This window comes from Plasmodium malariae (genome assembly GCF_900090045.1).
Source record: "Plasmodium malariae genome assembly, chromosome: 2".
In the NCBI taxonomy this organism is placed as follows: Eukaryota; Apicomplexa; class Aconoidasida; order Haemosporida; family Plasmodiidae; genus Plasmodium; species Plasmodium malariae.
The window spans coordinates 479,506-501,082 of NC_041776.1; the positions used below are offsets into that span (position 1 = coordinate 479,506).

Below are 21,577 nucleotides of genomic sequence, written 5' to 3' on the forward strand. Positions count from 1 at the left end.
CACATTAATCCTTCAATGTTTTAATTATATACGTAGTTGTATTTAAAAAACAATAAATAAAAAAAAAACAGAAAAAAAAAATTTAATGTGCTTACGAATATTTGCTTTTTGTTAAAAGAAAAACGAGAGGTACGACAGAAAAAAAATTAAGTTCGCTTTTCCCTTTTATAGCATATCATCATATATGTACATACATACGTACCCACATACGTACCCACATACATACATACATACATATACGTGTATATTTGCCCATATGCATAAACATGTAGTGTTCCTGCGAACACGTCCACTCCCTTCTTTTCAATGTAGTTTCTCTTGTTAAATTTAAAAAAAAAAGAAAAGAAAAAGAAATATAGATATATATAAATACAGAAAAATACAAATATAGAAAAAGAGAAATATAGAAATATAGAAATATAGAAAAAGAGAAAAAGAGAAATATAGAAATATAGAAATATAGAAAAAGAGAAATATAGAAAAAGAGAAAAATAGAAATATAAAAATAAGCATAGAAAGAAGGATAGAAGGACAAAGTAATTTCACCTATATGTATTTACGCACTTGGTAGGATGAACGAATATGGTAATCAGCTTTACTCAAATCAGCCTATAATAATTGATAATGGAAGTGGGTATATAAAGTCAGGTTTTGCAGGTGATGACATTCCCAACCTTGTATTTCCTTCCTAGTACTAAATGAATTAGTTGAGTTTGATGTTTTTGTCTTTACATGGGCCATACAACCACACATAATATATATTTAGGCACTTCATATAACTACTTGACGACTTATTAATTTGCGAAAACAACGAATCCACTATTAAATATCTCAGAGAAGAAAAATGCATTTAACTGTTGTGTGTAATGCTTCCGTAATGTGTTAATAATTTTTTGTTTTTTTTGTTCTTTATGTAGCGTAGGGAGGCCTAAGTACAAGCGAGTCATGGCAGGGGCAGTAGAGGGAAATTTGTTCGTAGGAAATAAAGCGGTAATTGGAAAAAGTAAATAATAGAAAGTTGATAAAAAAAAAAAAATTAAAAATTAAGTAAAGAGTAAAGAAGGAAATTAAAAATGTAGTAAAAAGATGAAAATAAAAATTTTAAATTATGTAAAAACTTGATAAAAAAAAAAAAAAAAAGAGAGAGAGAGAGAGAGAAATAAAATGAGCCAAAAGAAATAATAACAATGTATACAGGAATAAAATTCGATATGAAGCGCTCAAAAAAATGGAAGTGCATTATTTAAGCAGTTCTTTTACTTTTCATTTTGCTCTTGAAATATGTACATGTTCATACTTATTTATAGGAAGAATATAGAGGCTTATTAAAAGTTACGTACCCCATAAATCATGGAATTGTTGAGAACTGGAATGACATGGAAAATATTTGGATACACGTTTACAATTCTTTGAAAATAAACGCGGAGGAAGTACAAACATGTGCATGCGAATGTATTTTGTACATATGTACACATATGCACACATATATGTACATTATGCACTTTTAAATTTCCTTTTCTCCCTTTTTTTTTTTTTTTTTTTTTTTTTTAGCACCCAGTGCTATTAACAGAGGCCCCACTAAACCCTCAAAAGAATAAAGAAAAAATTGCCGAGGTTTTCTTTGAATCTTTTAATGTACCTGCCTTATTTATATCTATTCAAGCAATACTCTCTTTATATTCCTGCGGCAAGACGAATGGGACTGTTCTTGATTGCGGAGATGGCGTTTGTCATTGTGTATCCATTTATGAGGGTGAGGAGAAAAATACTCTAAAAAGTATACTGTAACAATAGTATGTTTATAAATATCTGTTTATGTATATGAACATGCGAGCATGAACAAGTCAGGAAAAAAATTCCAAAAATATGAACATGTAATAATTTTCGTAACTTCTTTTTTTTTTTTTCCCATTTTTATTAAAGGATACAGTATATCAAATACCATAACTAGAACGGACGTCGCAGGGAGAGATATCACAACTTATTTAGGATACTTGTTGAGAAAAAATGGTCATTTATTTAACACTTCGGCTGAAATGGAAGTAGTGAAAAACATGAAGGAAAATTGTTGTTATGTTTCTTTTAATATAAGCAAAGAAAAAAATTCTTCGGAAAAATCTCCTACCACTTTGCCTTACATACTTCCCGACGGGTCACAGATACTGGTTCGTAAATACACACACGCGTAACATGCGCATATGCGCATATGACTGGTTTGTTCACTCGTTCATTCGTACAATGTAGTACTTTATGGATGTTCTTTATTTGTTCATCTGTTTTGTTTCATATGTCTGTTTATTCGCTTAATATGTCTGTTTATTCGCTTAATATGTCTGTTTATTTGTTTTAATTGTCGTTAATTTGTCTTAATTGTCGTTAATTTGCCTTAATTGTCGTTAATTTGTCTTAATTGTCGTTAATTTGTCTTAATTGTCGTTAATTTGTCTTAATTGTCGTTAATTTGTCTTAATTGTCGTTAATTTATTTTATTTATCCGCTTATTTTTTTTTTATTAGGCCACTTATCTCATTTATTTTATTTTATTATTTTTTTTTTCTTTTTTGCGAAATAACAGATAGGCTCTGAGAGGTACCGAGCGCCGGAAGTGCTGTTCAACCCATCAATTCTGGGGTTGGAATATTTGGGTAAAAACTAAGTAACGGCGGGGTCATAGATTTACCCTTACACACACATTTGTGCATGCATATATATATATATATATATATATATATATATATATATATATATATATACGTATGTATGTACGTACATACCATTACTTGTACAGGATTGTCAGAACTGATAGTTACATCAATAACAAGAGCAGATATGGACTTGAGAAAAACATTATATTCTCATATTGTATTATCAGGAGGGACTACACTCTTTCATGGTACTCCACGACTCAGTTGTGTATAACTATCACATATATTTGTATCCCTATTTCGTTCGTATATTGTACATATTTTCCGTTATTGCAAAGTAATAGTACATCGTTTGCTATGAATAAACTTTTCCTGAACATGATCATTTTTTTTTCAATAGGTTTTGGGGATAGACTATTAAACGAAATTAGGAAATTTGCCCCCAAAGATATAACAGTACTGCCAAATTTCAGCTTTGTGTATATGTTAACTCTTTTTTAAAATTCACAAATATTAATACATATGTGCACACATACATACAAACACACGTACATACACATGAAAATGCACATTTGATCATTTTACTGCACCATCCCTCAATAGATACGAATTAGCGCGCCCCCGGAAAGGAAGTTCAGCACATTCATAGGGGGGTCCATTTTAGCTTCTTTAGCAACTTTCAAAAAAATATGGATTACTAAACAGGTTAAAAAAAAAAAAAATATAATAATGACAACACTTAAAATGAGAGCCCTTAATTATACACAAACGCATACATACATAAATACACACATACATACATGAATATCTATATACTTATATGTCTGCTTGTTCTCCCCCCATAGGAATTCGATGAATACGGATCTATGATATTGCACAGGAAGACCTTTTGATTATTTAAGTACAGTGCAAGCAAATTTTTTTCAGTGATAACTCTTACCACTTACCTCTGACCTATTACGTCTTTTTTTTTTCTTTTTTTTTTTTTTAAACTGTTATACATTTATGTGTGCATATGTTATATGTCCTTCATGCATACATAACAAAAAAAAAAATATATATATTTATTAAGAAAATTTCTTGTTTGTAAATTAATACATAGAACCTATGTTTTTCCATCTTATTTTTTTAGTAATTTTTTCAGTATATTATTAGACTATTACGAGTTGAGTAGTTATTATAAAAACGTTGCTTATGTTCATATGGGCACGATATAAAGTTGGCCAAACACAAAAAAAAATCTACAAAAAAAAATAACAGTACATATATATATAGATGTATATATGAACATAAATACCTACATGCACGTTCCTACTGCACAAAAAACATATCTTCTACATTTTCAATCGTATGCGTGTTGTTATCTCTACATTCTATAAAAATGAAAAAATAAAAATAAAAATAAATAATAACATATAAGAAAATATATAAAATTGTTTAAAAAGTAAAATTAACAGTTGTTTAAAACATATAATTTTACTGCAGCCGTTGTACCTTTTAAAAGCTTCAATTTAATGAGACGAAACCTAAGGGCATACTCATTTTTTTTTTCTAAAAATAAAAGAGAAGTGTTAACACATTTTGCAACTCGAACATATTTCGCATTGTCTGCTTGTTATTTTGATGAGCATATTCGCAGGCTTATTTTCACGTTTATTCCAATTTCTATGTATTTTTTTCGTTTTTTGAATTTTTGCATTTCTCCTATTTTTTCCCAATTTTTTTTTTTTTTTTTTTTTTATCTGTTCATATTTTTCTAACCATTGGGGAGTTCCTTCAATCTTTCATGAATAATTTTGTTAATCATCACGTTTAGGAGCTGACGAAAAAAAAAATAATAAAATAAAATTATGATATAATATAAAAAAATAATGTAATATAATGAAATAAAATGACAAAATAATTAAATAACAAAATAATTCAATAATATAAACTCGAGTTGTCCTAATAGCATTTTAAGTAAAATATAGCTTAATAATGGGAGGGCACACAAAATAGCATAATTAAAAGTGTTACGTTTAAAGGGTTTGATTTGGTTTGGGGCTTTTGCTCTTCTTTTGTGGAAACTTTTCTTTTTTGTTTTATATTTTTGAAATGAGTGAAGTGTTTGTATATGAAAAACAGTATTTCTGCAATCTGTACAGGAGTATCGTAAATTCATATATATAACACATACATATCTACATATATAGACATGTATATACATATATAATAATGTATACATTTATCAGCATGTATACATTTATAAGCATGTATACATTTATAAGCATGTATACATTTATAAGTATGTATATATATACACGTCTGTAGGACATTAAGCACCCTTTCTTGTAATGCTCCATTGAAAACACAAGTGAGCGTGTGCATAATGTGCTAATATATATGTAGGGGACTGTTCACTCATTTTGTGCACTATGTATATTACTTTATTTTGACGAAATGAGTCAATCTGAAGAGAAAGAATTTTCATTTGCCATTTATGACCAGTTTTAACAACATTAATCATATTTGACACTTTTGTCTGTTCTCCTGGATTTAGTCTAACTGCATATTTTTGTTGACATATATGATTTCTCACAATCGTTTTTTCAGATATGTATTTAAAATTCTTCCTATTTCTGTTTCTCCTTAAACACGTTTGAAGAGGGGTATTTAAATATACCTGTACATAGTTGAAGTTATCTACGAAGAAGAGGAAGCAAAAAGGTAAACAAAACTTGTAAGTGAAGCAAGTAGAGCAAGTATGATACATAGAATAAGGGCATTTTAAAATGTGTGCACAGGTATATACGATGACCATAGCCAAACCAATATAAAGCATACAGGTATGTATGTTATTATTTATATTTGCTAAACATTTCCAATGCTTGGAATTATATTATTTCCAATTTGTTGGCTTCTTTTTAAAAAAGAAAAAAACAAAAAGACGTCAACAGAGTATTACATTTTTTGGACAGTAAAAAATATTTTTTTCTCATCGATGGTAAGTGAAAGGTGTCGTTTAAGATGATTATTTTGTTTCTTGAATTTTTATGAGGACAGTGATGTTCTTTTTCTTTTTCCTTTTCATGTTGCTCTTTGCATTTTTCCCGACGCATTAGGCTTAAACAATATGAGTAAGCAATTTTTCTAGCTACCTTCCAATACTTGGTTTGATTAATTAGAGTTGCTTTTTTTTTTTTTTCTTTTTTTCTTATGAGAAGTATACCATTTTTTACTCTTGTTTTTTTTAAAAAGGGATAAAAGACATTTTGAGTAGATTTTTTTTTTTTTTTTTTCTTTTCGTAAATTATATATTTCTCATTTAGCATGTAATAGTGGTATTTTTCCGCCTTTTTTAACTGTAATGAGAAAGGAGTATTTTTTTTTTCTTTACTTTGATAGTTGTAAAATTGTTTTTCAATAAAATCCGTACATATAACATATATACAAGTTTTATTTTTACTCATAAATAATTGGAAATATTTTTTCCATTTTATTATTTGGTTCGCAAAAGTATAACACATTTTATACTTGTTAAGGTTATTGAAAAGCGTCGCTTTCTTTTTTATGTTCCATTTGTTGTATGGGTATCTGTGTTTCCCTCTCATATTATTGTACTTGTCCTTGTAATTTTTAAGAAATTTATTTTTTTTATTTTGTCTTATCACTTTTTTTATCATATTATTTAACTTGTTATATGCATTTGGCTGGAAAGGATGACACCCCATACGGGTGAGAAGGCATCTTGAAAGGTATAATAAAAAGGAGAAAGAAATTATTTTAGTTCCCCTCTTTCTACCTGTGCAGCTAAGTTTTATCCTTACATTGTTTAGTCTATAGTAATATTTAATTAGATTTATAAAAAGTATTTTTTCTTCTACATATTTGTAGAAGATACGCTTTTCCGTTAAGTTGTAAAAAAGGTAAATGAAATGGAGAATTTGCTTCTTCCTCTTTAATAAATTATTTATCAATGTGTCCTTACCACTACAAGGTTTTCCATAAAACAAAAAGGTGAAGTTCATTTTGTGAATTTTGAAGAGGTTGGAAAAGAGAACGCAAATGGCTAGAAAAAAAAAAAAAAAAAAAAAAAAAAAAAAAAAAAAAAAGAAAAGGTGCTAATTGAGGATCAGATGAAGGGCAAATTTGAAAAATTCAAAATGAAAGGTAAAATTAACGCATAATAATTAAAAGTTTAAGGTGGATCACGAAATTATGCAAACAGTTAAAAAAATTTTGAGTTACGTAATACTTAATTTGTGAAGAAGGAAAAGAAATAAGAATAATAAATATAATATTATTCCTTTTATTTATCTCTACTCGCATTATTTTATTTTATTAATATTTTTTTTTTTTTCTAGCTTTTTTGTAGAATTAAAGGTATAATGAATATGGCAATATTTACTATACCAGAAAATATGTTTACAAAAAATAAAATAAAATTAAATAATCTTAATTAAATGAACAAAAAAAATATACGACAAAAAGGTTAATTTTTCACAGAAACGTAGTATGTACGTCGCTTTGTACTCCTTTCATTTAATTTTTTTTTTTTTTTTTTTTTTACTTTCTACACTTTAAGCAACATGTGAAAAGATAAATACAAAGAATATACTTTTTCAGCTGTTTTTTTCGTTTCCCTTTAAGGTAAACAAGTTGTTCATGTAACAGTCGACATCGTAAACGTGAACATTTAACATTTTGAATATTCTTTTTCTATAACTTCTTTTATCCTTTTTCTCAAAAATGTTTATAACAGCTCCCTTATTGTTTATTCTGCCTATTCTTCCACACCTGTGTACATATTCCGTGGGGGCTAAAGAGGGAAAAGATGGTAGCAAGCGCATGTGTAAAAAATGAGAAAACATATATGCACACGCATTGACACAGATACATGTATTAGCATACACACAAATGTATAGCACTGCACATAAATAGAGAATGCCCCTTTTTTTTTTTTTTTTTTTTTTCTTATTTTCCAAAAGCTTACTCGAAGGCATGTCAAAATTAATGATCGTCGTGAAACCCGTACAATTGATTCCTCTATATAATAAATTGGTAGATATAAACATAAAATTTACGTATTTTTTTAAATTTTTATAATCAACCATGTCGTTTTTAAAGAAGTTTGCGTAATTTATATCCTTGAATATTTTCTTCTTTCCTTTATCCTTCTGAGCAAAGATGGTCTGAATATCGACATCGAAGCGATTTCTAAAAAGGCTCCATAGATCCATAACCTTTTTCTAAAATATAGAAGAAAAAAAAAAAAAAAAAAAAAAAATTAAACACACGAGAAAAAGAAACATTACGACTGTATGTGCTTCCCTGTTTAGGTAGGCATACTCAGAAAATGATAGGTGTAAAGATAAGAAAGTTTTTAAATGTTTGCGTGTGAATATGGTGAGGATGAGAAGTAATACGTGAAGGGGGGCAAAAAAAAAAAAATAAAAATAATAAATAAATAAATAATAAATAGATAAATAATAAATAAATAAATAAATAATAAATAATAAATAATAAATAATAAATAATAAATAAATAATAAATAAAATAAATAAAATAAATAAAATAAATAAATAAATAAAATAAATGAATGAATAAACGAAATGCATCACATCATAATGCAGTATAATAATATGATATAATGCAATTCAGTGGACATAATGAGACAGAAGTCCTTTGCTATAATTCAAAATCTCGGAGGGTCTCACATCGCACTTGTAGTAGTACCTTCGTGTTGCAGAATACCAAAACATTTTTATTTAATGGATTTGAAAATAAAACCCTTAAAAAGTTCGAGGTTGCATTATTATTTCTTTCTTTATTTTTCTTATCGTAGCAATAATTTAAATGTATCAAATTGCTGGGGATATTTCCAAATTCTTTTAGCTTGAACAAATCATTTAACATGCTTTCCTCTCGTTCGTAGTTAATGATAGAAGTGTCTTTTTTTAACTGTTGGTCTTCTTTTTTCTCCGTTCCTTGATAGAAGTTTGTCCGTAGGTCTCTATTCCGTGTGTTCTGTACGTTTTGTCCGTTTTGTTCGCTTTGTTCGTTCTGTTTATTTTGTTCCCTCGGTTCGCTCGGTTCATTCTGTTCGTTCTTTTCGTTCTTTTCGTTCTGTTCATCCATTTTGCGAACACTTTTGTCGTTAATTTCTCTTCCTGCGTGAGTGTCTACATTTTCATGTAACTCATCTTTCCCTGCGACAGTTGAATTACCGCACGCGTTCCGATAATGACCATATGTTAAGCTTTTTAGAAAGTTCGTTGTAATTACGTGCTTTGTATAGATCAGAAATGGGTAGACCGCGGGGGTAGCACTACAACATATGACATTGGTAAGTGATATTTTTTTTTTTTTTTTTTTTTTTTTTTTTCGTTCACTTCTACATTATTATTACTATTGCCCATTTTATTATCCTTATTATTTAAATAAATTCCTCTCAATATTTTTGAGAAGAATTTATTTTCTATTTCTATATCTATTTTATTGTTCTTACTCGTGTAATTTTTTTGCTGATTCCCTTTTTTGGGTGCATTAATGAAAAAATCGTATTCATCAAAAATAACTGTAGAAATATTTTCTAGTTTTATGATTTTCTTTTCATAAATAAGTTTTTCTATTCGTCCTGGGGTTCCTACATAAACGTTAATATGTATTAAATCATCATCCTCCGTCTCTTTTTTTTCGCTAGCTTGATGGTTATTTTGAAGACTATCAGTCCTGATGACCCTTTGTTTATCATCTTCACTTTTAGAAGTTACCTCGGTTAAATCATTTCTTTGACCATTTTCACTTAACACATTTAATTTTTTTTTCTTTAAACTTTTTAACTGATAATTAATGTTATTTCCTCCTATGAGTAAGTACACATTTATGTTAATATTTTTTTTAAAAAGTAAATTCAATTTTTCAATAAAAGGATCATTTTTTTTCTCTTCCCCCATATATTTGGAGAATATAAATGAATTATTATGTATGAAAAATTTTGAATTAAAAGATTTATAAAAAGAGTTAATTATATCTTTATATAATTCATATATTTGTACACTTAATTCCTTATTGTATGTAAGAATAAGAATATCCTTTTTTATTTTTTTTATTTTTGTTATATAGTCATTTACACTTGTAAAATGTACATGCCCCATGTTGTTCTTACCTATCTCATTCTCTTTTATTTTACTACTTTGTGTTATCTTTTCATTACCCTGCATATCTTTATTTTTCTTTAAATAACTCAACGTATTCTTAACTTTTTGGATATTATGGTGAATGAAAAAATTTTCTTTTACTGATGACGTGCAAAGGAAAGAGGTAACGTTGTCGTTAATTTTTTTATTTTCATAAAAAAGATTATTTTTATTATGACTAGAAAAAAAAAAAAAAGGGCTCTCCTCATAATTCTTCTCCACATTTAACTTCTTTTTATACTCATATAAGTTAATATTACTAATATGCTGAAAAAGTGGTAATAAATATATGAACGTTTTCCCTGTCCCTGTAGGACAATGAAGAAAAAAGGTTCTCATAAGTTTATTACTCCTCTCGTTATATTTGTTTACATATATTATCTGCTCTATCACCCTCTTTACGTTATCATTATTAACATATTCCTTCTTTTCTTTATTCTCGTCATCCTTATCATCAAATTTGATATGCAAGAATGGATGTCTTGCTACTACGCCTCCTACACAGTCTATACAATTTATCAAGTCAGAATAGGAATTGTTCAGAAAAAATATTACCATAGGTATAAACTTTTTTTGGTATTCTGTCGGAATTTCAATGTCGTTATATTTTAAGTAGACATTTATAAAATTATCATAAATTCCTAGGTCGCTAAAATTATACTTCTCACTTTGTACATTTTTTTTTTCCTTCATCTGGGTACCGGCTCCTGCATTCAAGTCTATGATACTATCAAATTTCGCTAGTCGTCTTTTCACACCATTACATTCTTTAGATGAACTATCCCGTATTATTATTTCTCTGCGAAAATTATCGATAGAGTTTCCCATTTTTAGTACATTCCTAAATGCACCCCCATGGTACATTTGGCCTATTTCGTCCATTTTTTTCGTGTGGTATGTTTTGTTCATTTGGTCCATTTGAACCATTTTGTCCGTTTGGTTCGTTTTGTCCGTTTGGTTAGGTTTGTCCGTTTGGTTAGGTTTGTCCGTTTGGTTCGTTTTGTCCGTTTGGTTAGGTTTGTCCGTTTGGTTAGGTTTGTCCGTTTGGTTCGTTTTGTCCGTTTGGTTAGGTTTGTCCGTTTGGTTAGGTTTGTCCGTTTGGTTCGTTTTGTCCATTTGATCCGTTTGATCCATTAGATCCATTTGCTCCACTTTTTTCTCTCCCCTGTTGTTACTCTCTACACTCTTCTTACTCATGTTACCAGCAGTGGAAAGTTCCCTCGAATGGTCATTCTTCGGCGGCTGCCCTGTGCGCACTGGCTTTCCCATTTGCCGCTTCTTTTGCTTATTTTGTTGTTCCTTATGCTTATGTCCGTTTCCATTCGGCCTTTTCTTTTCTATCTTCTCCTCGTCAGACCTCCCCCCTTTTGGTTCATCATGCATATAAAATTTTATACTGCTTTCATTCGTGCGAAGATCTACTTCTTTCTTACCGTCTACATCGATACCAATATCGTCGATAAATGTTTTCTTATTAATATTCTTATTCATGTTATATTGTTTGGGGTCCTTTTTCCTGATATTTGTCTCCATTTTATTCGCGTTTTGACCTGCAGTTCTTTCCACGATTTTTTCCTTGATTTTTTTTTTTTTTTTTTTTTTTTTTTCTTTTTCCGTATGTCCCTTAGCTAAAACCTTTTGAAGAATTTCATTCTGCAGAATGCCTTTTTTCAAATTTGCATTTCCCTTAAACATTTCATATTTTCTCGTTTTTTTGTTTAATTTTTCAATAGAGTGCTTTAAGTTCTTTTCAAACATGTTCAGAATTTTCTCTTCCTTTCTACTTCTCTTTTTGTAGCTGTATCTTTGTCTACTATAATTCTCCTTTCTAAACTTCTTAACCTTATCGAAATGATCTCTTTTTTGCTGGCACAATTTTTCAGACTTACTGATATGAATTTCTTTTTCCTTATCCGTTTGTGGTAAGTAACTACTCCTCACTTGTTCTTTTTTCTTTCTTTTCACATTTTTAAATTGTTCATATAACTTCTTAACTTCCTTTTTACTATATGTTTTTTTTTTTTTTTTTTTTTTTTTCCATTGAATGATTTACTCATCTCTTGTTTCGATTTTTTTACATGATCACTAAAATTGTTTGACTGATTTCCTACTACATCTGTGCCATCATTGCTGTAATTTCCTCCTTTTGAGACCCCTCTATTTTTGAAATCATCATTTTTTTTTTTTTTTTTAAGCTCAAGTAAATTTTTTTTTTTGAAAAAATTTACCTTGCCAGAAAAATGGGAAACGTTCTTTTTTAAAAAGGCTAGATAATTTTTTTTTTTTAAAATTGTGGAACCGTCGTTTGTTAGGAGCTTAAGAAGGAAGAGGAGTGTGTGTAGAAAGGCAAGGGGCATTTATGTTTATGCTATTATGCTGCTACGCTCCTGCACGGGATAGAAATATGGTGCTAGAGATCTACAGTTAGATTTGGAAACACCCTTACAGCGGGCATTCTGTTTACTTTTTTCGATGCTTCGGTGAAGCATACATATGTATCATGTAGTTCTTCGCAGTGATATACTTATGTATATATACCTATATATGTGTGTATATGTCTCTAAAAATATGAACGGTACATGCAAACGTACTGCTAGTATTTGCTTATTTTATAAAAGTTACTACTTAACACAATATACGAATAAATGTTACTTGAAGGAAGCACATAGAAATTTCAACTCAGAAAGCAAAATGAAAAAAGCAAAATGTAAAATGTAAAATGCAATATGCAAAATGGCATGACAGTAGTAAGGGCATGAATAAATAAACATTACGAGTGAAGATACCAGAGGCGAGAGGAGAAAAGTGAAACGAAAAAAAATAAGAAAATAAAATAAATAGCCAAATAGCCAAAAAGCTAAATAGAAAAATAGAAAAATAACGGAATAACAAAATGCAGTTAAAATAAGGGGGGGAGAAATAATGCACATTATTACATAGTTAAAAATTAAAAAATAAATAGCTCACACAAAAGGAGAAAAAGTCGAGAAGGTTAAAACGAGAAAGAAATTGCCTCGAAAAAAATAAACAAAACAAAGTGAAACAAACGCAGTAAACAACGGACGATAAACATACACTAGTGTATAGTCAGGGGGAAAAAAAAAATAAAAAAATAAAAAAGGTAAATAAAAAGAAAAAAAAGAAAAGAAAATGACAAAATGTGATATTTTTATACAGTCTCATTCGCATGTAATGTTCTACAAAAGGTGCGGGGGAAAAATTAGAGAAAAAAATGTTTTATGAAGGAAAAATGAAAAGCAAGTTATACGCACGTACACTGAAGCATATAGCACTTCTACACCGTATCAGTACTTAGGCCAAAGATTAGAATCCCCTAAAATGGCTAAAAACTAAAAGGGTGTGTTGATTTAAGGAGCACTTATACTTATATTTCTCACTCAAAAGGTCAAAATAGAATATCAAAAAATTTATGAGATTGTAATCTACATTAATTATTAATGCAATTATCTCTTTTGAAATTTCCATTTTTAACAAACATGATAGGAAGTGTAACGGTTGTGCAACTAATATATCTTTGATTTGTTCTTTTAACAAAATATTTTCTATTATGTCCTTTTCACTAGTATTTTCATCATATAGGCTATTCATTCTTTCCTTTATAACCTTTATATTTTCTATTCCTCTTTTAATCTGACATAGTTTTGGGGGGTAGGGGAAAAAAAAAAAAAAAAAAAAAAAAAAAAAATGCAAAAAGGATATTGATCATGAATAAAAGCACGACATCTTTGAGGAAGGATGGTGATATATCCTTATGAAACCGTTATACACCATAGAATAAACTAAACATGAGTAGGGGTATGGGAGAGTCTCTAAAATATTCATGAGGATATTACAGCAAAGAGAACAATATATAACGACATGCTATCGCGGCATGTTATCACTCCATGTGTATAATAAAAAAAAAAAAAGGAATATTAAATATAATCGAAGCAAAATAGCAATACACAGATATGCAGACTAAAATATAGAAAAGCAAAACAAAACCAACCTTCGGAATATCACTAAGAAACAAATTACAAATAATATTCAATGAAATTTTTTTTATCTTCTCTTCAGTAACTCGGTTAAGACACTTTAGACAAAAATAAAGGATGTACGAATGTGTGTCTTCAAAATATTTTTCATCCCTTGAAATGTTTAGAAAGAATGACATTACGTTGAGGAGGAACCTGCAGAAGATAAAGCAACGATAGAAGGAAAAATTTTATATTCACGCGCATCCAGTGATATACAAACATATATATTTGTACGTATGTGTACGTGGATGTACGTGCGTATACATTTTTGAGCATATAATGCATTTAAGAAAAATCCCTCGCATTGCGTTACTTGTATTCATAGCTTTCCCTGCGCAACTCATTTTTCATTTCAAAATTCTTTATTCGCATGAACATTTGAGGGACGACATCACATAAAATCCTTAAAAAAAAAAAAAAAAAAAAAAAAAAAAGGAAAAAATAATTCTTTTGGTTAACAAAGGTTTGTCAAAGAATATGTTTATGATAGGGATATTTTTTCCAACTACTTTTCATAAGAATGAGAAGGGAAAAAGTAGCAATTTCGAGATGTTAAGCGAACGCAAAATGGGAAATTGTATTTGTAAATACACAAGGACATTTACGTATACATATATATGCATAAACATATATGTATATCTATATGTATATCTATCTATATATATCTATATATATGTATGTATATATATGTATGTATATGTATGTATATATATGTATGTATATATATGTATGTATATATATGTATGTATATGTATGTATATGTATGTATATGTATGTATATATATGTATGTATATCTATCTATATATATGTATGTATATCTATCTATATATATGTATATATATATACATCTGCATATACACGCTTATATACACTATACGTGGGTACACTTTTGTGCCTGCTTCTTTTCGTCTAAAGCATGATAAACGATCTAACCTGTTTACCGAAAACTTATCATCAATGGTAGTCACGTAATTTATTATCTTTAAAAGGATGATATCATTCATGTAGTCATTTTTGGAAAGATTTATTTTTATATAGTCCCATAACTGTTAACAAAAAAAAAAAAAAAAAAAAGGGGAAGTTTGGGATGGGGAAGAATTAATGACACAGTGAAGTATTAAAATGATTTTCTCTCCTATGTAATTTTATCATCGCTTTACTTCCTTAACTTTTTCATTTTTCCTTACTTGGTGTATCTTTGGGTACAACTCAAAAAGTCTGGTTGAGAAAACGAACAAACAGCGAAGGATACACAGGTGAGAGCTAAATCGCACATACATGCTGCGTAAGGGGGGGAAGGTATAAACGTTTAAACGGATAAACATATATATGCATATATTTACACATATATACACACATACACATGCATATGTATACATATATACGCATATATTTACACTTATATACACCCATACACATGCAAATGTATACATATATACGCACATAAATACACGTGCTGAACTCCTTAAGTATCCGACTGAGAACGCCAGTGGAGATTCCACTCAGTCATTTTACGTTACAATATTTTTATAAATATACACACATGTAAACATTTTGTTAGTGCAAAAATTTCCTTCCTTTACTTATTTAAGGTAAATTTACTTTTCATGGCATAGGAACCTCCGTGCAAAATTAAAAATATGCGATGCTGTATATCTTATATTCGGGTAATGGGTCTCTCTATAATAATTTGAGGCTTTAAAATGTTGATTGTCAAACAAAAAATTTCCTGACACGTTCAGGTCATTATTATTATCCAATTTTTTTTCATATTTTTTATTTTCTTCATCATGTAAATCGTAAAAATCATCATCTACAATTATATTAGCAACTTTTGCAAAATTAAGTTTATTTTTTATTTCTTTTTTGATATTTTTCATATCATCCTTTATTTTCTTTATATATTCTTCTAATTTTAATATTTTATTGTTTAGAATTTCGGAATAATCTACAGTAAAGAGATCTCTATAAAATTCAAAGAAAAGAAAATTGTACAGACACAATTTTTTTTTTTTTTTTTCTTTCGCGTTTTGGTGAACTATTGTTGAAAAATTCTTTTTTCCGAATTGGTAAAATAATTCGCTTGATATTATTATGTTTTCATCTCGACACTTTTGATCATTTGGAAAAATAATTACATCCCTGATGTTATTATTTTTGTTTAGGTACATGTCATAGTCATCCATATGAGAAGCATTTCTGTCTTCATTGCTAATATTCTGGGAAGCAATTTCTTTCAATCGTTCCATTTTCCTTTGGTATTTTCCTCCCATCTGTTTGGATTCCTTTTTTATTTGTTCTAAATTTATGTAAGCATATCCATGGAGCAAGTAGTTTTTTATTGGTACCGTATAGTCACTCTCAGAACACAACCTAATTCTCTTTTCGTTTATGTGTTTGTAAAACAAGTAAAGAATACAGTTAAAGATATTAAGTATATGAATAATGACTTGATCCTTCGTATGATTACTTGAGTAATAAAAATTATTTCGTTTCGTGTATTTCATAATATTCAAACATATATCTTTATATATATATACATAATTATAATTAAACATAATTAGGCACTTTGTTATTTTTAAAAGTTTAGTGCATTTATATATGGAATCGATGTTAATAATTTTTTTATAAATGTATGAAGTGATCGTATCATTGTATGTGTTTAGTATGTTCGCTATTTCGTGGGAGTTATATTTTTCTCTTTTATCAAAGTAAAACAACACAGCATCGTCATTTCGTATATTTTCTTCATTCGAATTTTTAGGAGTAATACTGTTGAATTGGTTTTTCCTTCTTTTTTCTTTCAAATAGTGATAATGAACGCTTGATATTGTGCACTCAGACAATTGTTCTACATATGAACTTGAACTACTCATGTGTAAGAGAAAAAAGACTAAATTTTTATAAAAATATTTCTCTATTATGTCATCATATGAACACATGTATGATAAGCAGAAACATTTATTTAAACATATTATTAACAAAGATATGTAATAATGAATATTAACAATATTTCCGTTCTTTATATACTTCTTCATCGTTATTTCATCCTTGTTTACTTTCTTCGATGTTAAGAACAAAAGTATTTTTTCCACCTCTTTCTTCGGATCGTATTTCATATGTGCAATTTTTATTTTTATAGCTAAATAATAGTAACTGTTAAACAGGTTTGAATATTCGTTTACTACATTTTTTACTAGATCGTTTTCAAAGACTCTATCTTCATTCAGCCCATTAGAACTGACCACGTCATTTGCACTATGTTCACAACATAGACATGTACATGTTTCTCCCCTCTTCATCAGTTCGAAATGGGTGTACAAAAGGATTATGAGTGCATCCAGGTAGAAGTTGAGGAAGTGTAGACATTTGTATTTCATCCTGAAATTGAACATTTCTATGTCTACTGCGTCCGCTTCATCCGATTCACCCTCTTCCTCTGCTTCGTCTTCTTCTTGGGCTTCCAGCTGCTCGTTCTGCATCTTTTTATTCCCGTCCGAAGTTGCATCCGAATCATTCGTGTCCGTAAAGTAGTATATATCTTCCCACCATTTATTTTTTAAAGTAAACCCTTCGTGCTTTAATATTTTTTTGCCTTCACCCCGTCTAATGTCATCCCATATATAAAACAGCACCTCATCTAAGTAATTTTCGACTGTGTTATTGTCCGTGAAGAGGAAAAAGAAAATGCTGATTTCGTTGATTAGTCTGAAGAGGGGATATGGCACGACAAAAATAAAAAAAATAATAAAAAAAGGAAAAAAAAAATATAATATGATATAAACAAAACGAACAAAACATACAGAACAAACAGAACAAACAGAACAAACAGAACAAACAGAACAAACAGAACAAAATTGAATAAAAAAATAGGATAAAATAAAAGAGCACTCTAAAACTTTCCCACAGATGGAAATACATAACAACAGGATAGTCATGAGTAGACAGGACAACCCCTGCAATTGCACAACGATGTGTATTTTTGTGTGCGTGTCTGCGTGTGCACATTTTTCACTAACCTGATATTATTGCGTGTAAATCCTTCCTTGACATTTTGAAATTTAGAAAATATTTTCTTCTTCCTATATGCTGGGTCGGTAACTAAGTTACGCACTTTATCCGCTTTATTTTCATACATATTTAAGGAATAAAGGGAGTGATCCTCACTTAGTATGTTGACATCGTTACGAAACGATATGGATGTTTCGTCTCTTATACCAGGAAATTCACACGTGTTATATAAGCATAGTAAATAATCTAGAGCAAAAATATGTCTATGAATTAAACATTGATTTATATGACTGTTAACGAAATTGTAATATATATATCCTTTTAAAAAATTAAGAAGAATAGTATCCTCTTGTTTTTTAAATAAAAAGATATTATACAAATATTTAAAATAGTAGTGCTCTATATTATAATTTAAGTTTTCAAGAGAATAATCTGGCACTCTGATCAAATTTAATTCATTGTTGTCGTCCCTTCCTTTTAGCATTTTTGTAAAATTTACAAAAATGGAGTAAATGTCCTTATGAAAAAGCAGATTTGAAAAAAACAAGTTCCGCACCTTTTTATTAAGCTTGTCTAGACTGGGCTGACTACTTGAGCTCTCGCTTTTGAGTAAATGTTCTTCACTGTGCTGCTTCACCCGTTGCTTGTTACGCTGTTTACTATGTTGCTCCCAACCTTGTTTCATACTCCGCTTCTCAACCTGCTCACTGCCACCTCCTTTCATCTCGCTTGGCCCACCCCAAGCAACCGCACTCACGTTGTTGTTGCTGACGAAAGGGATTACCTTTTCATTAAATAATAAATACATGAACGAAGAGAAATATTTATCATGTTGATAAAACATCCAAGATAACACAAAGATGAGACTCATTAGAACTAAATTTTTACTTAAAATAAAATAATATTTAATAACAATTTTACATATATTAAAAATTTCAGACATACTCTTAACATCATCCTTATCGTCATAATTAATTAACACATAATAACAAATGAAGTAAATATTGGAAAGAATAATTTTGTCTTCATCTACTATTTCGATATCTTCTTCTTTCGTAGAGTTTTTGTTTTTATCTTTTTTAAAATTCTCTGGTTCCACCTCATTTCCCCATACAATTACATTAGTATCATCGCTTCTCCTTGCAGTCCAACTCGCATTCTCCGTATTATTTTCCTGTTCTAAAGTAGTTACGTCTTCCTTTGAAATAAGTTCTTCCTCATCAATAGTAGCAAAAGAGTAGTGCCCCACATTACTGTTCACTTTTCTTTTTAAGGAATTAAAATACGTTCTACACTTTTCGTCCTGTACAGAGTAATAATTTGGGGCATCCTTCTCCCCCCTTCCATCACTATCGCCTCTTCCTGTTTCATCACTTCTTGCCTTCAGCCATTCATTTTTAAGGTACCCTTTCTCAAATCCGCTATGACAACAAGTGTAGTGCATTAATATTTTACCGAAACAAAAGGAAAAAGTTTTTAGAATAAAAAATCGTAAGCCTGGAATATCACAAGATTTGTAAAGCAGAAACAAATTTAAGCTGATCCCTTTAAATAATTTTTTTATAATATATACGTTTTCAATTTTTTTGAGAATAATGTACAACAATTTTAAACTATGTACTTTTATTTTTTTGTTTTCCTTTATAACGTTTTGCAGAATTTTCTTAATTACATTTGTCATACAGGAAAATATAATATATTCCTTCTCATCATTGCAAAGAGTAAATTCACAATGACTATCTTTTTGTTTTAATTCATATGTTTGTGTCAAATCTTCTTTACCTAACCTTTCGAATGTATCAAAAGGGTATACATAAATAAACAATTTTTTAATATATTTGATTATGACTAGATGAAATTTCTCTGCAATAACGGTGTCTTCACTTTTCCTAATTTCATAAATTTCATTAGACTGTAATAATTCTATCAATGAAGATATAGTACTCAAATAGGTAAAAAACAAGTTTTTGTCTTTTGTTTTTATCTTTTTAAAACATAATGATAACGATTTGACAAAGTATTCCATGGCTACATAGCACTTAGGAATGCTACGTATGTCGTAATTTTTTATATACTCACTAAAAAAATTATAATCAGTAATTTCATTTTTTTTCCTACATTTTCTAATAATAGAATAATTTTCTTTTTCATTTCTAAGGATATAAATGCATATTTTTAGTTTGTTGCATATGATGGAGCATAAACTATAGAAAACATTTTTACTGTCATCGAAAAGTTTTAATTTAATTGATATTTCATTTCTTTTAATTAGGTCTTGTATTTTTTGTATGCTCTTTAGATCATCATCAATGTTATTATTTTTTATAAACGAGATTATACATTTTGTTAGTGTGTCGTCATTTTGATAAAACATTGTGCACCTATCCCAACTATGAACTCTTCGAATGTGTTTTCAAAAAAAGGATCATGAACGCTAATTCGGCATATGATAAGTGCAGATATTATCGTATGCACACTATGACAGCAAGTAATTTTTGTTACATTCAACTGTTCACTATTCTTTACAATTACGGCAAGCTCTTAAAAATATATATGGTTTGCTCGTTTTATGGCGAAATAATAGCACGTGCCGTACAACGTCCCTCTTGTGCCAGAGGAATGTTTTTGGCCTGTATATTTTCTTCTCCCTAATTGATTTTATTTGTTCGTTAGCTCTATTGAATTATTAACTTGTTGTTTATTGTTTATAGTTTGTTGTTGTTTATTGTTTATAGTTTGTTGTTGTTTATTGTTTATAGTTTGTTGTTGTTTATTGTTTATAGTTTGTTGTTGTTTATTGTTTATAGTTTGTTGTTGTTTAATTTTTATAGTTTGTCGTTGTTTAATTTTTATAGTTTGTCGTTGTTTACTGTTTATAGTTTGTTGTTGTTGTTCATTTTTTATTGTTATTTTTTTTTTATTTAAAATTTTTTTTTTTTTTGCAAGATTTACAGCCATTAGCGCTATTGCTCCATTTCGCCTGCTTGAGTTTTTCCATCTACACAGCGTATTACAACAGGAGCATTTATCTTTTGATACCTCAAAGCAATTTAAATATTACTAAGGAAACAACTCGTGAAAAACAAAAAGAAAAAAAAAAAGGAATGCTTTAACACATAAGCAGTATAAAACGTACGTATATGTATGTACATATATATATACTTCATGTGCTTGAAGTATGATACATTTTTTTTTTTTTTTTTTTTTTCGTTTGTTACACTTGTGCTATTGCGTAGAAACCGAAACTACCCTTTCGAAGCAACATAAAATTCATTGTTCCTTATGAAAACTAAAAATTAGGAAAAAAAAAATAGATAAAAATATGTACGTGAAAACGTATAAGTGGAATGATATAAGCGAAATAATATAGGCGAAATAATATAGGCAAAATGATATAGGCAAAATGACACAAATGAAGAGATATAAATGACGAATTTTACAAAAAAAAAAAAAAATACCGGAGAGTCCACCTTTACACAATATAGCATATAAATGTATGTTATTTATTTTAACGACCTATATTAATTAAATATACATATTTGGATCGTAAAAAAAATGTACGTAATGGTTATATGTTTTGTAGAAAATAAATTTTCGTACACTTTAAGCATATTATTGCACTATTTTTAACTTTTCATATAAATTTCGCTTTTAACAAAAGCTTGTCCGGGTGTTAAATCTCGACTAAGTCACGAGTACGTGAAT

At 28.9% G+C, this 21,577-nt stretch overlaps 4 protein-coding genes across 4 annotated transcripts; 1 reads left to right on the forward strand and 3 right to left on the reverse strand.

Moving 5' to 3' along the window:
* Positions 1-572: 572 nt before the first annotated feature.
* Positions 573-3,538, forward strand: ARP1 (actin-related protein; the record flags this gene model as incomplete). Its single annotated transcript, XM_029008673.1, has 10 exons — positions 573-691; positions 918-990; positions 1,308-1,430; positions 1,552-1,753; positions 1,924-2,165; positions 2,576-2,645; positions 2,789-2,893; positions 3,046-3,122; positions 3,249-3,350; positions 3,491-3,538. 10 exons carry the CDS (start codon positions 573-575, stop codon positions 3,536-3,538), a joined length of 1,161 nt encoding a protein of 386 aa, XP_028860210.1.
* A 418-nt stretch (positions 3,539-3,956) lies between these two features.
* Positions 3,957-6,652, reverse strand: PSTK (L-seryl-tRNA(Sec) kinase, putative; the record flags this gene model as incomplete). The annotated part of the gene is made up of 6 exons (XM_029008675.1): positions 3,957-4,018; positions 4,140-4,196; positions 4,407-4,464; positions 4,662-4,781; positions 5,071-5,327; positions 5,590-6,652. 6 exons carry the CDS (start codon positions 6,650-6,652, stop codon positions 3,957-3,959), a joined length of 1,617 nt encoding a protein of 538 aa, XP_028860211.1.
* Positions 6,653-7,246: 594 nt separating this feature from the next.
* PmUG01_02020000 (ATP-dependent RNA helicase, putative) lies at positions 7,247-12,180 on the reverse strand (the record flags this gene model as incomplete). The annotated part of the gene is given in 5 exon segments (XM_029008676.1): positions 7,247-7,443; positions 7,618-7,873; positions 8,361-8,990; positions 9,005-11,845; positions 11,860-12,180. The coding sequence occupies 5 exon segments, from the start codon at positions 12,178-12,180 to the stop codon at positions 7,247-7,249; spliced, it is 4,245 nt and encodes a 1,414-aa protein (XP_028860212.1).
* Positions 12,181-13,147: 967 nt separating this feature from the next.
* On the reverse strand, positions 13,148-20,246 carry PmUG01_02020100 (conserved Plasmodium protein, unknown function; the record flags this gene model as incomplete). Its single annotated transcript, XM_029008677.1, has 7 exons — positions 13,148-13,474; positions 13,833-14,013; positions 14,174-14,263; positions 14,795-14,907; positions 15,049-15,142; positions 15,464-17,569; positions 17,881-20,246. The coding sequence occupies 7 exons, from the start codon at positions 20,244-20,246 to the stop codon at positions 13,148-13,150; spliced, it is 5,277 nt and encodes a 1,758-aa protein (XP_028860213.1).
* Positions 20,247-21,577: the final 1,331 nt, after the last annotated feature.